Source organism: Frieseomelitta varia, unplaced genomic scaffold (genome assembly GCF_011392965.1).
Source record: "Frieseomelitta varia isolate USP_RPSP 00005682 unplaced genomic scaffold, Fvar_1.2 scaffold_876, whole genome shotgun sequence".
Lineage (NCBI taxonomy): Eukaryota > Metazoa > Arthropoda > Insecta > Hymenoptera > Apidae > Frieseomelitta > Frieseomelitta varia.
This window is the reverse complement of record NW_025110674.1, coordinates 139,572-155,010: the sequence shown is the minus strand read 5'-3', so window position 1 is coordinate 155,010 and position 15,439 is coordinate 139,572. Positions and strand designations below refer to the sequence as shown.

At 29.9% G+C, this 15,439-nt stretch overlaps 3 protein-coding genes across 4 annotated transcripts; 1 reads left to right on the top strand and 2 right to left on the bottom strand.

Annotated features, from left to right (window-relative positions):
- Positions 1–8,501: 8,501 nt before the first annotated feature.
- Positions 8,502–11,091, top strand: LOC122536897 (probable cysteine--tRNA ligase, mitochondrial). The gene is made up of 8 exons (XM_043669674.1): positions 8,502–9,066; positions 9,274–9,569; positions 9,652–9,850; positions 9,927–10,189; positions 10,258–10,394; positions 10,474–10,596; positions 10,673–10,933; positions 11,004–11,091. Exons 1-8 carry the CDS (start codon positions 8,822–8,824, stop codon positions 11,043–11,045), a joined length of 1,566 nt encoding a protein of 521 aa, XP_043525609.1. The 5' UTR covers positions 8,502–8,821; the 3' UTR covers positions 11,046–11,091.
- Positions 11,059–13,058, bottom strand: LOC122536898 (ribosome production factor 2 homolog). Of its 2 annotated transcripts, none has more exons than XM_043669675.1 (6): positions 12,876–13,058; positions 12,434–12,635; positions 12,190–12,322; positions 11,679–12,118; positions 11,450–11,594; positions 11,059–11,372 (listed from the first exon to the last, which is right to left on the bottom strand). In XM_043669675.1, exons 2-6 carry the CDS (start codon positions 12,454–12,456, stop codon positions 11,160–11,162), a joined length of 954 nt encoding a protein of 317 aa, XP_043525610.1. In that variant the 5' UTR covers positions 12,457–12,635; positions 12,876–13,058; the 3' UTR covers positions 11,059–11,159. The 2 variants fall into 2 exon arrangements, with proteins under 2 accessions (XP_043525610.1, XP_043525611.1); XM_043669676.1 differs by having other exon boundaries at positions 12,931–13,058.
- A 381-nt stretch (positions 13,059–13,439) lies between these two features.
- On the bottom strand, positions 13,440–15,423 carry LOC122536899 (DNA repair protein RAD52 homolog). The gene is made up of 6 exons (XM_043669677.1): positions 15,262–15,423; positions 15,029–15,182; positions 14,789–14,937; positions 14,502–14,715; positions 14,235–14,423; positions 13,440–14,170 (listed from the first exon to the last, which is right to left on the bottom strand). Exons 1-6 carry the CDS (start codon positions 15,298–15,300, stop codon positions 14,037–14,039), a joined length of 879 nt encoding a protein of 292 aa, XP_043525612.1. The 5' UTR covers positions 15,301–15,423; the 3' UTR covers positions 13,440–14,036.
- Positions 15,424–15,439: the final 16 nt, after the last annotated feature.

Below are 15,439 nucleotides of genomic sequence, written 5' to 3'. Positions count from 1 at the left end.
CGAGTGTTTCTCGAGGATTTCGGGATCTCCGTAAAGTTCCGAATTCGAGTGTAAGAACCAGGTTTCGACCCATTTCTATTCTTTCATTGCACACTTCGACTTAGTTTCGTAAGTGTAACAACGTTTGTCGTTTACGATGCCACGAACGAAGTACAATCAAGGCGGCGAATCTTCGATTGTTTTCCCTTTTTTTTCTTTCTTTCGTTCGGTATTACACTTTCGCAGAGTAAAAATAATTCGTATATGATGACGACATATATAGAACAAAAAAAAATATATATATATATATACAAATATTAAGCGCGCGTCGAAAGTTAAAACGTATCGAGGTGTTTCTCCGCAGCTTAATTATTTATTGTTGGACATAAACGACGCGAAAATTTTCCGTGTACAGATTTAGATAAATGCGGTGTTATTATATAACGATGTTATGTAATCGTGGATAGAATTTAACGAGAAGAAAGAGAAGAGAAATTTGAGAATTTTCCGAGCAAATGTAATATACGCGTCTGTTGGTTATATTAGACTCATTCTGTATGTTCGATCGTTGCTCATTTTCGAAGCTTTAACTGTCCTTAATGGGAGGAAATAGTTTCTTTTTTTTTTTTCTTAAATGAAACAGTTACCCACTTACATATTACTCTTTATTTAACCTAAATCGTTTAACTTAAAGAATGTTACATGGTAAGGTGATCGTATCGTATTACATTAAATGATATGAATCGAGGGAGAAATGTAATGTAACTTATACAAACTCTATCACAACCAAAGCACCAGTTTTTAATAATGAAGTACGCGTTGAAAATAAATTAGGATACCGTTACTAACTATTAACCCAATTTCTGTTTCTATAAACATTAATATTCTACATATTAATTTTAAGCTTTTAATTTTATAACAATATACATTAGTGCTAATTTTATATTAATTTTATCTTAATTTCATGTGTATCGAGTCTCTATCAAATTTCTATTAAACTTCGTACCAATTACTTCTTAAACAAAATATTTACGTTTATTTCATATTTATTCTGTATCATAGTATAATACTATTTTTTATTAATCTTCTAAGGACACACATACTTGTTAAAAACAAGAGATATGATCACCCTACATTATAGACGAGTTATTGACGGATGGTACGCGCATTCGAAAAGGGAGATTGCGATAAAAGCGTAACGAGAATAAAATTCTCGGCCGTTTCGTTGAGTTTTATAGGGAATGGCGAAGAGAGGGGAAGAACGAAGTGTGCAAAGCTTATGTTACGTGCCATATAATTGCAACGCCAATCGAAAACGTTGCTCGTCAAGTTGCGTTGCACACCTGAATAATATATATGTACGCACTCGTCTGCAATAATTTTTATGCTTCGCGTTTTTCTCCTCTTCCTTTTGTAAATAATCGAATCGTTCGTACGTGCGATCAATCGTTTCTTTTTTCAATTATAACGTTTTAATAAACTTTATTATTACGCCGAGGAACTTTTACAAAGATCGTGAACGACACAGACAGAACATTCCATTATTTACGTCCGAATCATGCACGTTTCTTTGCAAGTTGACGATTCTCAAAGAGGGAATACAATTGTTGAATCTAGGAAGCGGAATTCCGATGTATCGTCGAAGCTCGCGTTTCTCGCGGACGATTTAGCACGAATTAACGTAGCGATCTTAATCGTTAGTGTGTGATTACCATTAACGTTACTTTTTAATCGACGACACTTTACACATCTACTTATGTCCTTGAACGTCTAATTAAACGAGTTTCTTCCATTCGATCGATTTTGAATTATCTCGTAAGCTCGATTCACAATACGAATTTTATACCATTTTTATATAAATCGGATGTAGTCTGGCCGAAGATGCGCCGGGGTCAGATATACCTTTGACGAATGTTACACACGCGGCTACAAACGCGTGTGTTTCATCTTCGTTTCTGCGTGAACTTCTTTCCGAGATAGTTGTGTGAATGACGATGTAAAATAAAGCTGCCATCGCGTGGGTTCAAACTACGATTAAGTCGTAAATCGTTCAATATAGAGAGGTATGTTCGCGTATGTTTGAAGATCGGACAGGTTTAAACTCCTCCCAATCGACGGCAAAACGAACGAAATATTTGCCAGCGAGATTTTCTTAATAATCACGAATTGATCAGGGTTCTTCGATAAGCGCACGTGGGAAAAAGAAATAACAAATTTACACTTTCGAATGTTCTTTAATGCTATCGAATTGTTCGCGCATGCGAGATATAGAGATATAGAATGAACGTGACGTGGTGTGATGATAAATGTAAGGAAGAGAAGCGAAGTAGAAGAAACGGCGGGAGAGCAGCAGCAAAGGGGGAAAAGAGAAGAGAGAGCGGAAGAGTGAAGGTGAAATATTCAGTATTTTGTCAAAAATTCATATTACCAGTGTAATAAAAGACTTTGATATATTGTTAGTATGCGTTGTAGGTATTACAGAATGAATTTAAATATAAATTATACACGATATATAAAGCATACGCATCTGTAAACGTGCGTACGCGTAAGAGATAATTAAGATCTTATAATTTTAAACGACTTTTAATATAGGTTTACTTGTGTAAAATAAGAAAAAAAAAAAAAAAATAATTGTGCTCAATAAATTTCAATAAATAACGATTTTGCCTATGCCAATAACGATTATTATTGTAATTATTTTTGTATAGAGAAGTAAGATATTATCTAATAAATATTATAAATACATTATAAATATAATAGTGATTACAGTATATATGTAATAAAGGTATTTAACATTGCATGTTATATGTCTGTAATATCCTATGCCAACTAATGAAGGAAACTTAAATCACCATGTGTATAACAGGTAATATTTTGCAAGATATGCCATATATAATCACGAAGTTTATAAACGCAACATTAATTTGAAAAACACGATCATTTATGAATTCTGACTGACAAAAAAATAATTGAAACAACCACGATATAAAATTCTATAAAATGGAACAAAGAGAAGAAATAAAAATATTATTTCGAACATGATGTAGAACGTAAACCTTTTCCATTGGCGCCACCAACATTCCTGAAACAAACTTAAATCACAAAAAGTTTATTAAAATTCTAATAAGAAAAAGAAGATAAATGAGCAGCTAGAAGAGAATGGGGTATCTTTTGTTTCTCGCAACACTAATTTACAGAAAGCAAATAGAAAATAGAAAATTCTTGAAATAAATCGCGAAGAGTGCTTTTTTCTATCTTTGCAACATCAATTGGCTTACTATTAAAAAGAAATAAAACAAGTAGAAAGTTCTCTCAAAATTATAGTCTTGGGCGTACACAACGTTAATAAATATTAAATTATGCACTCATATTTCAGTATTCGCAACACTAATCATGAAAATCAAGTACAGCTGACAATTGGAGACTTCTTTAGCTGCGTCAGGTGATTCAGGAACATACTTCCACGATCTCAGTGGAAGGAGTTTGAGCATTTTATTAACGCAACGCTATTTTAAAAAACGCGATCATTTGTCAACGCAACACTAATTTTTAAAATGAATTTAAACTGAAAAACTACCTCGTGTGATAAGAAAAAAAAATTATTCGAATTATTCGCAATGTCCATAAATAATAACACTTATAAAATTAATCTTTCTAATTAAATTTTAAGTAAAATTAAAGGAGACAAATTTTAATACTACTTTTTAAGAATTTACAACAATTCGTAATAAAAAAAATGCCAACCACGATATCTTATAATCCGCAACGCTAAAGCAAACTCGATTGTTATTATAGATACCGTAACTCTAATACAAACCGAAATAAACATCTCTTCGCGGCTCTAATTCACAACGCGAAATTATGACTATTTCGCGACTCTAATATGTTAACTTCTCAAAATACTACAAAACTAACAAAACCGCGATTTGCCCAAAATGATGATGAACGACGATGGAGAAGAAGAAGAAAAATACAACTACAAATACTAAAAGAGCATAGTGACAAAGTAGTAACGAGAATGACCTCCCATGCTCTGGAATCATTTAAATGATCCAGTGGATGAGAAGCCATTTGCTGTGACCCTCTTCGTGGCTGTTTGCCGGGCCTCTTCGGCTTTTAGCCTTTTCTTTCTTCGAGCGCAATGCCCGCTGAAACTTACGTCTAGCTCGAGTCTTTCTAATCGCAAACTAAAAAATAACTTACAAAGGTGAAATAAAAAGATAAATCAGCGAAAGCTGAACCCAGTACACACGGACGATCATCGATCATAGTGATCGTTGTTCGCTCGCATGTACGTGCTCGAGCAATACCTACATAAACGTTCGTTTCGGGACCTACTCGCGACCTATCCGCGACCACGACCGCGATACTAAATNCCTCCGACACCCGAGCTTAACACGCAACTTTCACACTCTAATTTACGTACCATTTTCCTGAAATCGACTGACAGTGGCTAGCGACCATTGCGTAAAACGTGATTAAAACACATTTACATTTACAACTATATGTGAAATATTAATAACTGAGAAAAAAATGCATATAATTTCTGTAGGAATTACACGTGCAAGTTGACTTGGAATCATTATTATAATTGATTGATATAATTAATGATATAATTATAGTGTATTTAAATATAGTGAGTATCATTATATAATAAATTCATACTTCAAATCAGTGCATAAATATTTTAAGTATTTCAAATTATAATGAATGGAACGATAAAAACGACGCAATTCCACATCCTAACCACACACACACATGCGGAAAATACGTCGTGCACGATACGCTAACACACCGTCAGTCGCTGAGAAATTTTTTATAAAATTACAAACTATGGTCATCGTACCCAATGTCTTTCACCAACTCAAGTAGCACCTGGGCACGTGAGTGAGATCCTGACAATGAACACGGAAGAGGTTAAACCTGAAAATCCTGAACTAAAATAATAATTAGTTTATTAGTTAATTTGTATCTAACGGACTATTGCATCATTTTATTTCAAGTTGTAATGACTCAGCTCTTTCAAAAATTATTGAAATTACAAGAGAATAAAGACAATGAACATAAATTGAATTTATTAAAAAAGATACTATAAAACGTAGTGATTGACTCAAAAAATCAAAATCTGACTATAAATTAAATATTAATAGAAATATTAATTAAATATTATAAATTAAATATTAAATATTATAAATTAAATATTAATTAACCTCAGGCGACTTTTTCATCAAAGCACATTTACGAAAATGAGAAAACAGTGTTCAAACTTGTTGCTTTGATTCGAAAATCTGCCTGTCACGAAGTAACTTCTTGCACATAAAATTTCATACATTTTTCTGCGAAAAAAATTCTAATCTATTATATTTCAAATTCTACTGAACTTCATACTTATAAAACTCAATAAATTAAATCATTTAATATTATTATAAAAGGGGAGATAAAATTGAAAATTATTAATTATTATTATAACAAAATCACCAGTATCAATAAATAATAAGTCTTTCATAGCAACGAAGTCGGAGGATATCCGTCTTCTCTACTATAAACTCGAAATCGTTGTAATAATAATCATTTATAAACATTTATAATTTATCTATTTTCATGGGAATATTCATATAGGTATTTTACTTTTGCAAACATTTATATTGAAGATATTTTAATTTTATAAGTAATTGCTATAAATTTATTCTAATTGTTAAAATCGCGATGTGCAAGAAGCCCTATCCTGATCTAATAGATAAAAAATCTGAAAAAAATGTTACTATTCACGGATATAAAAAATATCCGCGGTCACTATGCTTGTCAAAAATTCTACGTATACAACCAGTCACCCGTGCCGATTCGGACCTTTCATCCTACGACATGATTGAGTGACCAGAGGAACAAAAATGCATGCGACTCACTGCGAAAAATGACGTTATCTGCACTGGACCAAGGAAAGTCGTCGTGAAGATCCTCATCAAGCAGATACCACTGAGAATCCCTTATAGAAGTGAACACCGTGAAAAATTTCTTGAAAAACATAAAGACACATTGTTATTTGTGAACATTTTAATAATGGTAAAAATTGTGGCTCTAATAACTTGAAATGTTTTTATTTTATGGTTATAATTCTATAATAGACTTCAGTGCAAAGAAAACTGTAAGAAATAAAATTAATTCAAGTACAATGTGCTAAAGTACGTACATTCGTAGTTTTTGAATCGTAAGATTCTTAGAAGATAAGTGGAATTGAAGACTGTAGAGAATCTGTAACAAAACATAAAACATTAGAATTCGTATTTAAAAACGAAGCAGAATCTTAAGTTCCAGATAATGAAAGATTCTTACATTCTTGGTTTTAGAGCCACCGTTGAATTTTCCCCAATAAAATGCAGAAAAATTGATGCTATGAAGCCTCTGTAATAAATGTAAAACATTATACTTTATTGTTAAATTTGAAAAATTGAATAAACTGAAATACAATATATAAGACTACTTACAATCTTAATCTCCGGGAGAGGCCTTATCCTCTTGAGCACTGACTCTAATATATCGAAAACGAACACTGAACAAGAAGAAATACAAAAAAAAGAAAAATAAATGACTATCAACGCGTGTTTAAGTAACAATTGGCGGACTCACTGACTCTAACTTCGCGAATTACAATTTAAATTAATAGTCTAAAATAAGAACTATTTTACTCAGAAAAATATAAAAATATTTCGCAATAAACACTGATTCTATCAACCGCATTGCGGTCACAACAATTTTTTTAAAAATAAAAATAATCATTAGGGGCAGGGCGAAGAATACGTTTATTTAGAAAATACTGCTATTTTTCTAGAACATAATTAAAGAAGCTTGAATATATATTAAAGATATTAATTGTAACATATATTATATATAAGAATGAGTTAGTCAATTACAAGGTTATAATATTTGTACTGGTCAGAATTAAAATTAAATTTTGGTATAAAATTATAAATAACTTTTAGCATAGTGTGTCTATATAGTCTATTTAAATGTTTATATGCTATTATTTCTTTAACTGTTAAAAATTATATGTAATAGTTATTTGGTTAAATTTTTTTTACCTTGAGCCAAAAATACACGTTTTATTTTAAAAATTCACAACACAAACGCAAATCTAACAGCTATTGATTTATATTTTTACCTGAGAACTTTTGAATGTTTTGTTGTACGTTTTTCTGAATGATTCTTCTGGATCTTCTTTGCAGATGAAATGTGCTTCCTTCCGCCATGTTCCCGCTTAAAATCGATCGTGAGAAATATCGATATGTTTGAGAATCGTAGGAAGTGTGTTCCGTATTTCGCCGTTGGGGCGCTGCAATCGCACGTTTCGCACGAAGTAATAACTTGGAATAAAAAATAAAAAATTCCAAATCAAATACACAAAATTCATATGAAATTCGTAAAAAGGAACGAAAATACTTATACACTCGATGAAAAATTATCGGTACTTTAAACTTTAAGGCATGAGAAATTTTATTATATCATGCAGTAGAATTATTACTTTAGCCATTAAATACGTACATCCTTAATAAATTATTGTTGAGTTTAGTATTGGAATTGTTAAAAATTACGCTGTATGAAATTAAAGAATTAACAAATAAGTAGAAAATATTGTAATATAAATGCATGTGTAAAATACACACACACACATGTACATATATATACATATATATACATAATTATAAGTTAGTCAATTACAAGGTTATAATATTTGTACTGGTCAGAATTGAAATTAAATTTTGACACAAAATTGTAAATAACTTTTAGAATAGTATGTTCTATTCAAACGTTTATATGCTATTATTTCTTTAGCTATTGAAAATTACATGTAATAGCTATTTGGTTCAATTTTACCTTGAGTTGAAGCCAAGGAATTGAAAAATACACGTTTTATATTCAAAATTCAAAACACAAACGCAAATCTAACAACTATTGATTTAAATTTTTACCTGAGAACTTCTGAATGACATTTCTTTCTGGATGTTCTTCTGAATAACACTTTCTTTTTTCACAGACGAGGTGTGCTTCCTTCTGCCATTCTTCCCGCTTTAAAATCGATCATGAGAAATATCGATATGTTCGAAAATCGTAGAAGTGTATTCCGTCTTTCACCGTTGGAGCGCGTTTGCACGAAATAACTTAAAATAAAAAATAAAAAACTCTAAATCAAATAGATGAAATTCATGAGAAATTAAAAAAAATAAAACGAAAATATTCATACACTAGATGAAAAATTGTCAATACTTTAAACTGTTATAATTTTGTGAAAAGAAATTGTAGAACAATTAACTTGATTTTATTTTAAAGAGTGAATTTTATAAATTCTCAAATACGTTCGCAAATTGCGAAATATGTGCTAAAAGTAAAAATATTTGTAATTCTGTGAAAAAATATGCTAATACATAGCATAGATGGCAGCACAAACGTAAACAAGGAGAACTATAGTGTGTGACAAGAATAATAAAAGTTAGCTCCATCATTTCACCGCTATGCGGTGTTAGTATCTCAATGTCTAAGTGTGTTCTTTTTAATAGAAAACAAAAATAATTAAATCTTCATTTCCAAAAAAAAAATTAATTAGGAAGATTAATTTATGAACTTTTATATTCACGTCTTCTCGCTTTCTCGGCACATTTCATTCTGTGAAATACATGAATAAAGATTTCTAAATTCAACCAAATATATCGAATAAACCTGTTTAAATTTAATGAGTTTAAACCTAAAAAAACTTCAGCATTGTTAAGCTATTAAACGATTAACCATTAAATTAAATATCATTTGATTATAATGAAATAATAATTGATAGACACATCTAATAAACACTGAAATGAATACACTTACAAAGAATGTTTATTGCAAGATACGAAAGGCATGCCATCGACTTGCACATACCGAAACGAAATTACAAAAACAAACAAAGTGGTTGAAGCCTGCTGGATATGAAACGAATATTCAGATTTATAATCCTATAACAAAATGCAAAGTGCCGTTAATTTTAAAAAATAAAGATGTTTTAACATGGTACGTTTGCGGTCCTACCGTGTACGACTCGGCACATATAGGACACGCAATGTAAGTTTCATTCCTAATTGCAATATTTCAAGCACTAAAGTTTTATTGTACCGTTTTGAAATTACTTTATAAAGTAAACATAAATTCCTTTGCCAAATAAGTTTTGTTTGATTGTTAAAAATCACATTATCAACATAAAGTTTAAAAATAGTATCTCAATGTTTTCAATAATTTATTAAGAATGAAAAATTAAATTCTCATTTGCAGAACGTACATGCATTCCGATATCATCAGAAGAATATTGTCAGACTACTTCAATATAAATGTTGTAATGGCCATGTGTATAACAGATATAGATGATAAAATAATAACACGTTCCAATAGTTTGAAACAAAACTATACAGATCTAACGAGACACTATGAAAATGAATTTATCGAAGACATGAAGATGTTGAATATTACAGAGCCTCATTTGTATTGCAGGGTTACTAATTACATGCCAGAAATTATTCAGTTTGTGAAAGGCATTGTAGACAAAGGCAATGCTTATGTTCTAAAAGATGGTGAAATTTAAAATGTAACAGTTTAGCTGTTATTTCTGTTGTAAATTTTGACTATTACAAATGATAATTCTTCTTTTTGTAGGGTCTGTTTATTTTGATACTTCTAAATATGAAGTATATGGCAAGCTATCAACTCCAATATCAGATAGTTCCCATGCTTACAAAAAATCTGCATTAGACTTTTGCTTGTGGAAAGCAGCAAAGAAAAATGAGCCATTTTGGGAGTCTCCGTGGTCTCCTGGAAGGCCAGGATGGCATATAGAATGTAGCACTATTGCAAGGTAAAGTGTTATATTTTAATTTTCATTCTACATGTTATATCATATGTAATAAAACTATAGTTTATATTTCAATTAGCACAATTTTTGGAAATTCTGTGGATGTACATAGTGGCGGAATAGATCTTATTTTTCCACATCATGAGAATGAGGAAGCGCAATCATGTTGTTATCATGAGGTAGAACAGTGGGTCAATTATTGGATACATTGTGGATATTTATCTTTGCAAGACGTAAAAATGTCAAAAAGTCTAAAAAATACAATCAGTATAAGAGAATTTCTTGAAAAATATACAGCAAATCAGTTTAGAACTCTTTGTTTGCTTTCTAATTACAAAAATGGTATATATTTGGATGAAATTTATTTATATGTATGAAATATTAAGTGAATTTAACTTTTTACTTTTCAGAACTTAAATTTTCCAATGACATAATGAACAATGCAGTAGTTGTATTACATAAAATTGAAAATTTTATTAACGACTGTCGTAATTATATTATTGGAAATTGGGATATTGGTAAAGTAGATGAAGTTACCTTACTTCGTGTTAGTTATCTTATTACATTATATTATTTTACATAAATGTTGTATATTATATATATTTGTCATTGAATTAATATTTTAGTGTTTAGAAGAAACGAGGAACAGCATTAATATTGCATTAGCAAATGATTTTAAAACTGCACAAGCCATGAAATCACTTATGAATCTGATTGATGTAGGAAATAAAATGTTACATGATTCTCAGGTAAATATTTAGTATTTAGCTAGTATTAATTTACTGAGATAATAATACAGAGATAATAATGTTGTATTAAACATAGGATAGTGGAAAGACTTGCGGTACCTGCATACCTGCTGTAGCTGCAGTATTGAATTATGTAACAACAATGCTTTCTAAATTTGGAATTTCAAATCGTAATAAATCAAACGATCATAAAATAAACAATGTCATTGAATGTTTGATGAAATTTAGACAAACTGTGCGTAATAAAGCTTTGGAGCAAAATGTCAAAGATAAAACTTTACTTACAGCATGCGACGAAGTCCGATCGAAACTTACCGCTTGTGGTATAATAGTAAAGGTATAAACATTATTTGATTAATTTAATATTTTTAAGTTATATATTCTATATTTTAATTCTGTTATTCTAGGATCACAAAACTGAAACTATTTGGAGTATCAAGAAATATTAAATAATGATCAATAAAAACATTCATACAGTAATTTAATATTTTTAATTAAAAAAAAAACCTGTATTTACATTTATTTCCATACTGATTTTGGAGTTAAATTAACACAACTTACAATTAACCAGTCGAATTATTGTTAACTTTTAATTTCTTTGAGTTATCATTATTTTCGACATTTTTTCTTTTCACTCCAACTTTCTTTTCTGCCATTGTCTTTTTTAATCCTTTCATCTTTCTCGTTTGTATTCTATTAATATTTTGAGCACCAACATGTATACGACCATAAGTTGTTCCAAGTTTGTCTACAGATATATTCTTCTTCTTTTTAACCTATAATTAAATATTAGATATATTTAATTAAAAATACGCACTAAATCATTATTTTTAAAAATAAAATTACGTATTACCTTAAGCTCTTGCGGTTTTTTACAAGCTTGCTTAAACAAATCTTCAGAAGCAAGTTTTGTACGCCTACAAATTAAATCTGCTCTTGGGCCAATTTCTACTAATTCAATTCTTGGTATTCTACAATCAGATTTTTTCAAACATATCCTAAAACAATTTTAGTAAATAAATTACTTTTAAAATAATTTTGCATATCAATATCCAATACAGTTTAGAAGAAAACTAATATACCTATAACTGCGTAAAAGTATTTTATTCTCAACTGCAGTGAAACTTAAAACATGTTCCAGACCTTGTAACCTGATTTTTCCAACTGTATTCCTTTGAAACATATCCACAAGCAAATTTTTTATTCTATTGAACTCGTGATTATTTTCAAAAAGTTCTCCATTGAAAACTAACAAAGGTTTTATTCCTTCTGAAATTTTTGGAACCTTAAAATCTTTCAATCCTGTATAATTTTCTATGCCAAATTCTGCCATATCTAATAATGTTTTTTCGTACATTCTTCCCATTATTAAATTGTGAGGACGTTTTTTATTGTGCAAGGCAATCATAAAAAATGGAGCATTATATTTTACAGAAAACTTTTCAATAGGTATTACATCTTCAAATGGTAATATATCATTTTTCTTTTGCATTATTTGTGCATCTGGTTTCTTTAAATCATACTAAAATCAAACATCAATCATATCATTCATATAAAACATTTTGTGTAATAATCATATATAGTTCAACTTACCAAATCTTTCATAAAATTTACTACAATCTGTGAAGTGTTTTTACCTTTAAAACACAAAGTTTGTTTAGTATCTTCTATTAATTTCGGTTCTCTTTTTAAAATAGCTCTTTTAGCCTTGTGGGTAGTCGGTTTTCTACAATAAAAATTACATTTACATTTCTAGGATAGAAAATACATACATTTGTAACGATATATATAACCATAACCAAAACGTCTTATTCCGTATAAAGTTAAAGATACCTACACGACTCTTTGTATTACAGTCATAGTGATTGACAATTAATTTCAGAGAATGTACTTTCTTGAAATTGTACAAATGTTAATAGACTATTTATTGTTTAAAACACGTCACGTCATACGATACACGTGGTTCGACACAAAAAACCATACTACACAAGGGAGTTAGACGACTACGTTTAGAACCATGGCAGTTGTTGACCTATAACCTAATCATAAAGTTTCTAACCTTCAATAAAATTATTTTTTTCCAATGTTTCATGAATTATTTGTTTCTATATAAATATATATATATATATATAATATATATTATATATATATATTATATATTATATATATTATATATATATATTATATAATATTATATATATTATATGTTTCTATACAAATATATTCGATGTTCTCTACAATACGGTGGAAAAAAAATTATTTGTTTAATCCAAAGTGACCTTGATTTAGCTTTGAAAACAAACAGTTTTCGAAATTTTTTTTTATTACACCTACTGTACACCCTGTACCATTCAACTTTTGTTCTAAACTTTTTTTGTCACATGACTGCAAATAGGTATATATGTCCTTGTCGCACGCTGTTGCTCTCCTTGTCTATCGTGAAAATATGTCCGTCCTTGTCGCATACTAGTGCTCTCATTGACTAATGATGCTAGACAAGGAAAGCAACAGTGTGCGAAGACAACTTTCGATCTATTGAAAAAAAAATTCAACTTTTTACACACACGTTTTTCCAGGACTAAACACACATAGAATGAAAAAGGAGAGCCCAATTTTAAGGAGGCATATAAAAAAGTTCGCAAATTATTCCTCTTAATTAGGTTTTCTTCGTAATTAGTGCGAACTGTCACAATATGGACATGGTGGCGCCATCTAGCGGTAGCCCAGTGGTACTAATTATATACAAAAATACTTATTTCTGCATTTTACGGGTCAAATGTCGTATGAAAAGAAAACTGAGGGTCTAATTAGGATAATACAATCACAAAAATCCACAATTCATGTCGCTAAATTAGGTTTTTTTGCAAATGAAAATTTCTCTGTTTTACGGGGTAAGAAACACTAGCGCCGCGTTGTGGCAGACCGGTGGAACTAAACGCTCTATAACGATATGAGGAAAATAAATAATTTTAATTTTTCACGATACAAATTTGCACTCTACGATCACATATTTCAAAGATAATGCTATCAGTTACGTTCGCAAATAAATGTGAATCCAATGTTCACTATAGTTTCCGAGAAATTATGCGCACATTACTGGCAGTACTACTAACGTAAACGAAATTGAAACATTCTTTATATACGTAAACTATACTTAAACAAAACATAAAACTGCAGTTTAGGGTGTCTAAAATCGAAGACGCAACGATAATAATTCACAAACGATTCCTTTTAATTAATTTCTTCTCGTAATTTGTGGAAAAACTGTCACCTGTCAGTGTTTAGAGGTAATGGTGGCGCCACCCATTGGTAACTCGGTGGTACTAAAAGTAGAAAATTCTGTTTTTAATACCATCGAGTTATCAATAGATGGCGCCACCATTACATCTAAACATTGACAGATAGTTTTTTAATATTATATTATTTTTTAACTTCATTGATCAGTATTTTGGATTGATCTTTTTATTTTCGTTAGCCTTCTGCTGTTCTCTTTCCTTCATTAGTCTTTTATATTCTGCTTGTTTCTCCATTTGTTTTCGTTTCCGTTCAATTCGTAAAAGTTCTTCTTCAGACACTAAAAATTATTTATATTTCATATAACATTAGTTCTTAAATAAATAAATCTTTGATTAATTTACCTGATTTTGAATCTTGTTCTATTTGAACAATATTTTGTTCTTTATGGTGACTCACAACATTTGGTTGAAAGTGACTTTTCACATCATTTGAAGTTTTAAGTGGTATTTGTGCAACAGGACTGTTTGATCTAGGTTGTAGAAATATTTCCTCCTTTGTTGTACTTGGGATTTTCTGTTTCAATAGATTGTCTAAAAATTATATAACGTGATCAAATATTTCAATATATTCAAATATTGAATTCATGAAGATCTTAAAATCGTATGAACCTGTCTTTTGCTTTTCTTCATCATTTTTGTTAGATAAAAGTGGAGTTGATTGGGCACACGGTTCTAGTGTAGTAAATGAAGAATATTGCAAATCTTCTTTTTGAGTGTTAGGTATACATGAGTTTGGTAACTTTTTTGATAACACTTGTATCTCAGTGTTTATTACTTTACCAAAACATGATAATACTTTTTTAAAAGCATCTGTAAGAGAACCCTGAATAAAATAATAAAAACAAAAATACTTGTGTAATATACATGAAGATCAGATATTCAAACATTACACATACAATCCTTGCACAATGTATCGATAAACCTTTCATAGCTTCCTCTGTATAACAATATCCCATGTCTTCGTGAAATGTTCCATCCTGTAATTGAATCTTCACAAATGTCACACATCCACAAACATATTTACCCATAAAAGATTCAACAAAATCTAAAACATATATTTGTGTAGTAAAGCGTCATCATAAAAATATTAATACAACAAACAAATATGTAATTAATAAAATCCACAAGAGACACACCTATTGTCTGATTAGTAATAGTGTGACTCCATTTTCCTTCACCAAGTATTTGATTCGCTAATAATATTAAATCATTATTAAGAACTAAAGTTTCTTTTAAATTTAATTTTTGTCCATATGTATTTATCACATTTTGTTTTGAACTTGTTGATGGCTAAAACAAAAACAATCTTACTCATATCTGATTCTGTTAATATGTCACTCTAATTCCAAATCATTTATAATGTACTTACAATTTTTATACAAGATGGATAATTAGTTGCACTATCCATGACAATACGTACTACTTGAACGGTTAAACGAGTTTCAAATTTTACGATATATGATAGTTGCAACTATTGTACTACTCCATTATCGATACTTTCGATACATCGAACGTTATTTCATCGACCATTTGGCGGCAATTTTAAA

Excerpts from the sequence above, each read along its gene's own strand:
- LOC122536897 (XM_043669674.1), top strand. The coding sequence starts at position 8,822 with ATGAATACACTTACAAAGAATGTTTATTGCAAGATACGAAAGGCATGC. Across the intron at positions 9,851-9,926 it reads GAATGTAGCACTATTGCAAG|CACAATTTTTGGAAATTCTG; the intron begins GTAAAGTGTTAT and ends TATTTCAATTAG. Across the intron at positions 10,395-10,473 it reads ATGAAGTTACCTTACTTCGT|TGTTTAGAAGAAACGAGGAA; the intron begins GTTAGTTATCTT and ends TTAATATTTTAG.
- LOC122536898 (XM_043669675.1), bottom strand. The coding sequence starts at position 12,456 with ATGACTGTAATACAAAGAGTCGT. Across the intron at positions 12,119-12,189 it reads TAAATTTTATGAAAGATTTG|TATGATTTAAAGAAACCAGA; the intron begins GTAAGTTGAACT and ends GTTTGATTTTAG. Across the intron at positions 11,373-11,449 it reads AAAAACCGCAAGAGCTTAAG|GTTAAAAAGAAGAAGAATAT; the intron begins GTAATACGTAAT and ends ATTTAATTATAG.
- LOC122536899 (XM_043669677.1), bottom strand. The coding sequence starts at position 15,300 with ATGGATAGTGCAACTAATTATCCATCTTGTATAAAAATT. Across the intron at positions 14,938-15,028 it reads TATTACTAATCAGACAATAG|ATTTTGTTGAATCTTTTATG; the intron begins GTGTGTCTCTTG and ends TATATGTTTTAG. Across the intron at positions 14,716-14,788 it reads CGATACATTGTGCAAGGATT|GGTTCTCTTACAGATGCTTT; the intron begins GTATGTGTAATG and ends TATTTTATTCAG.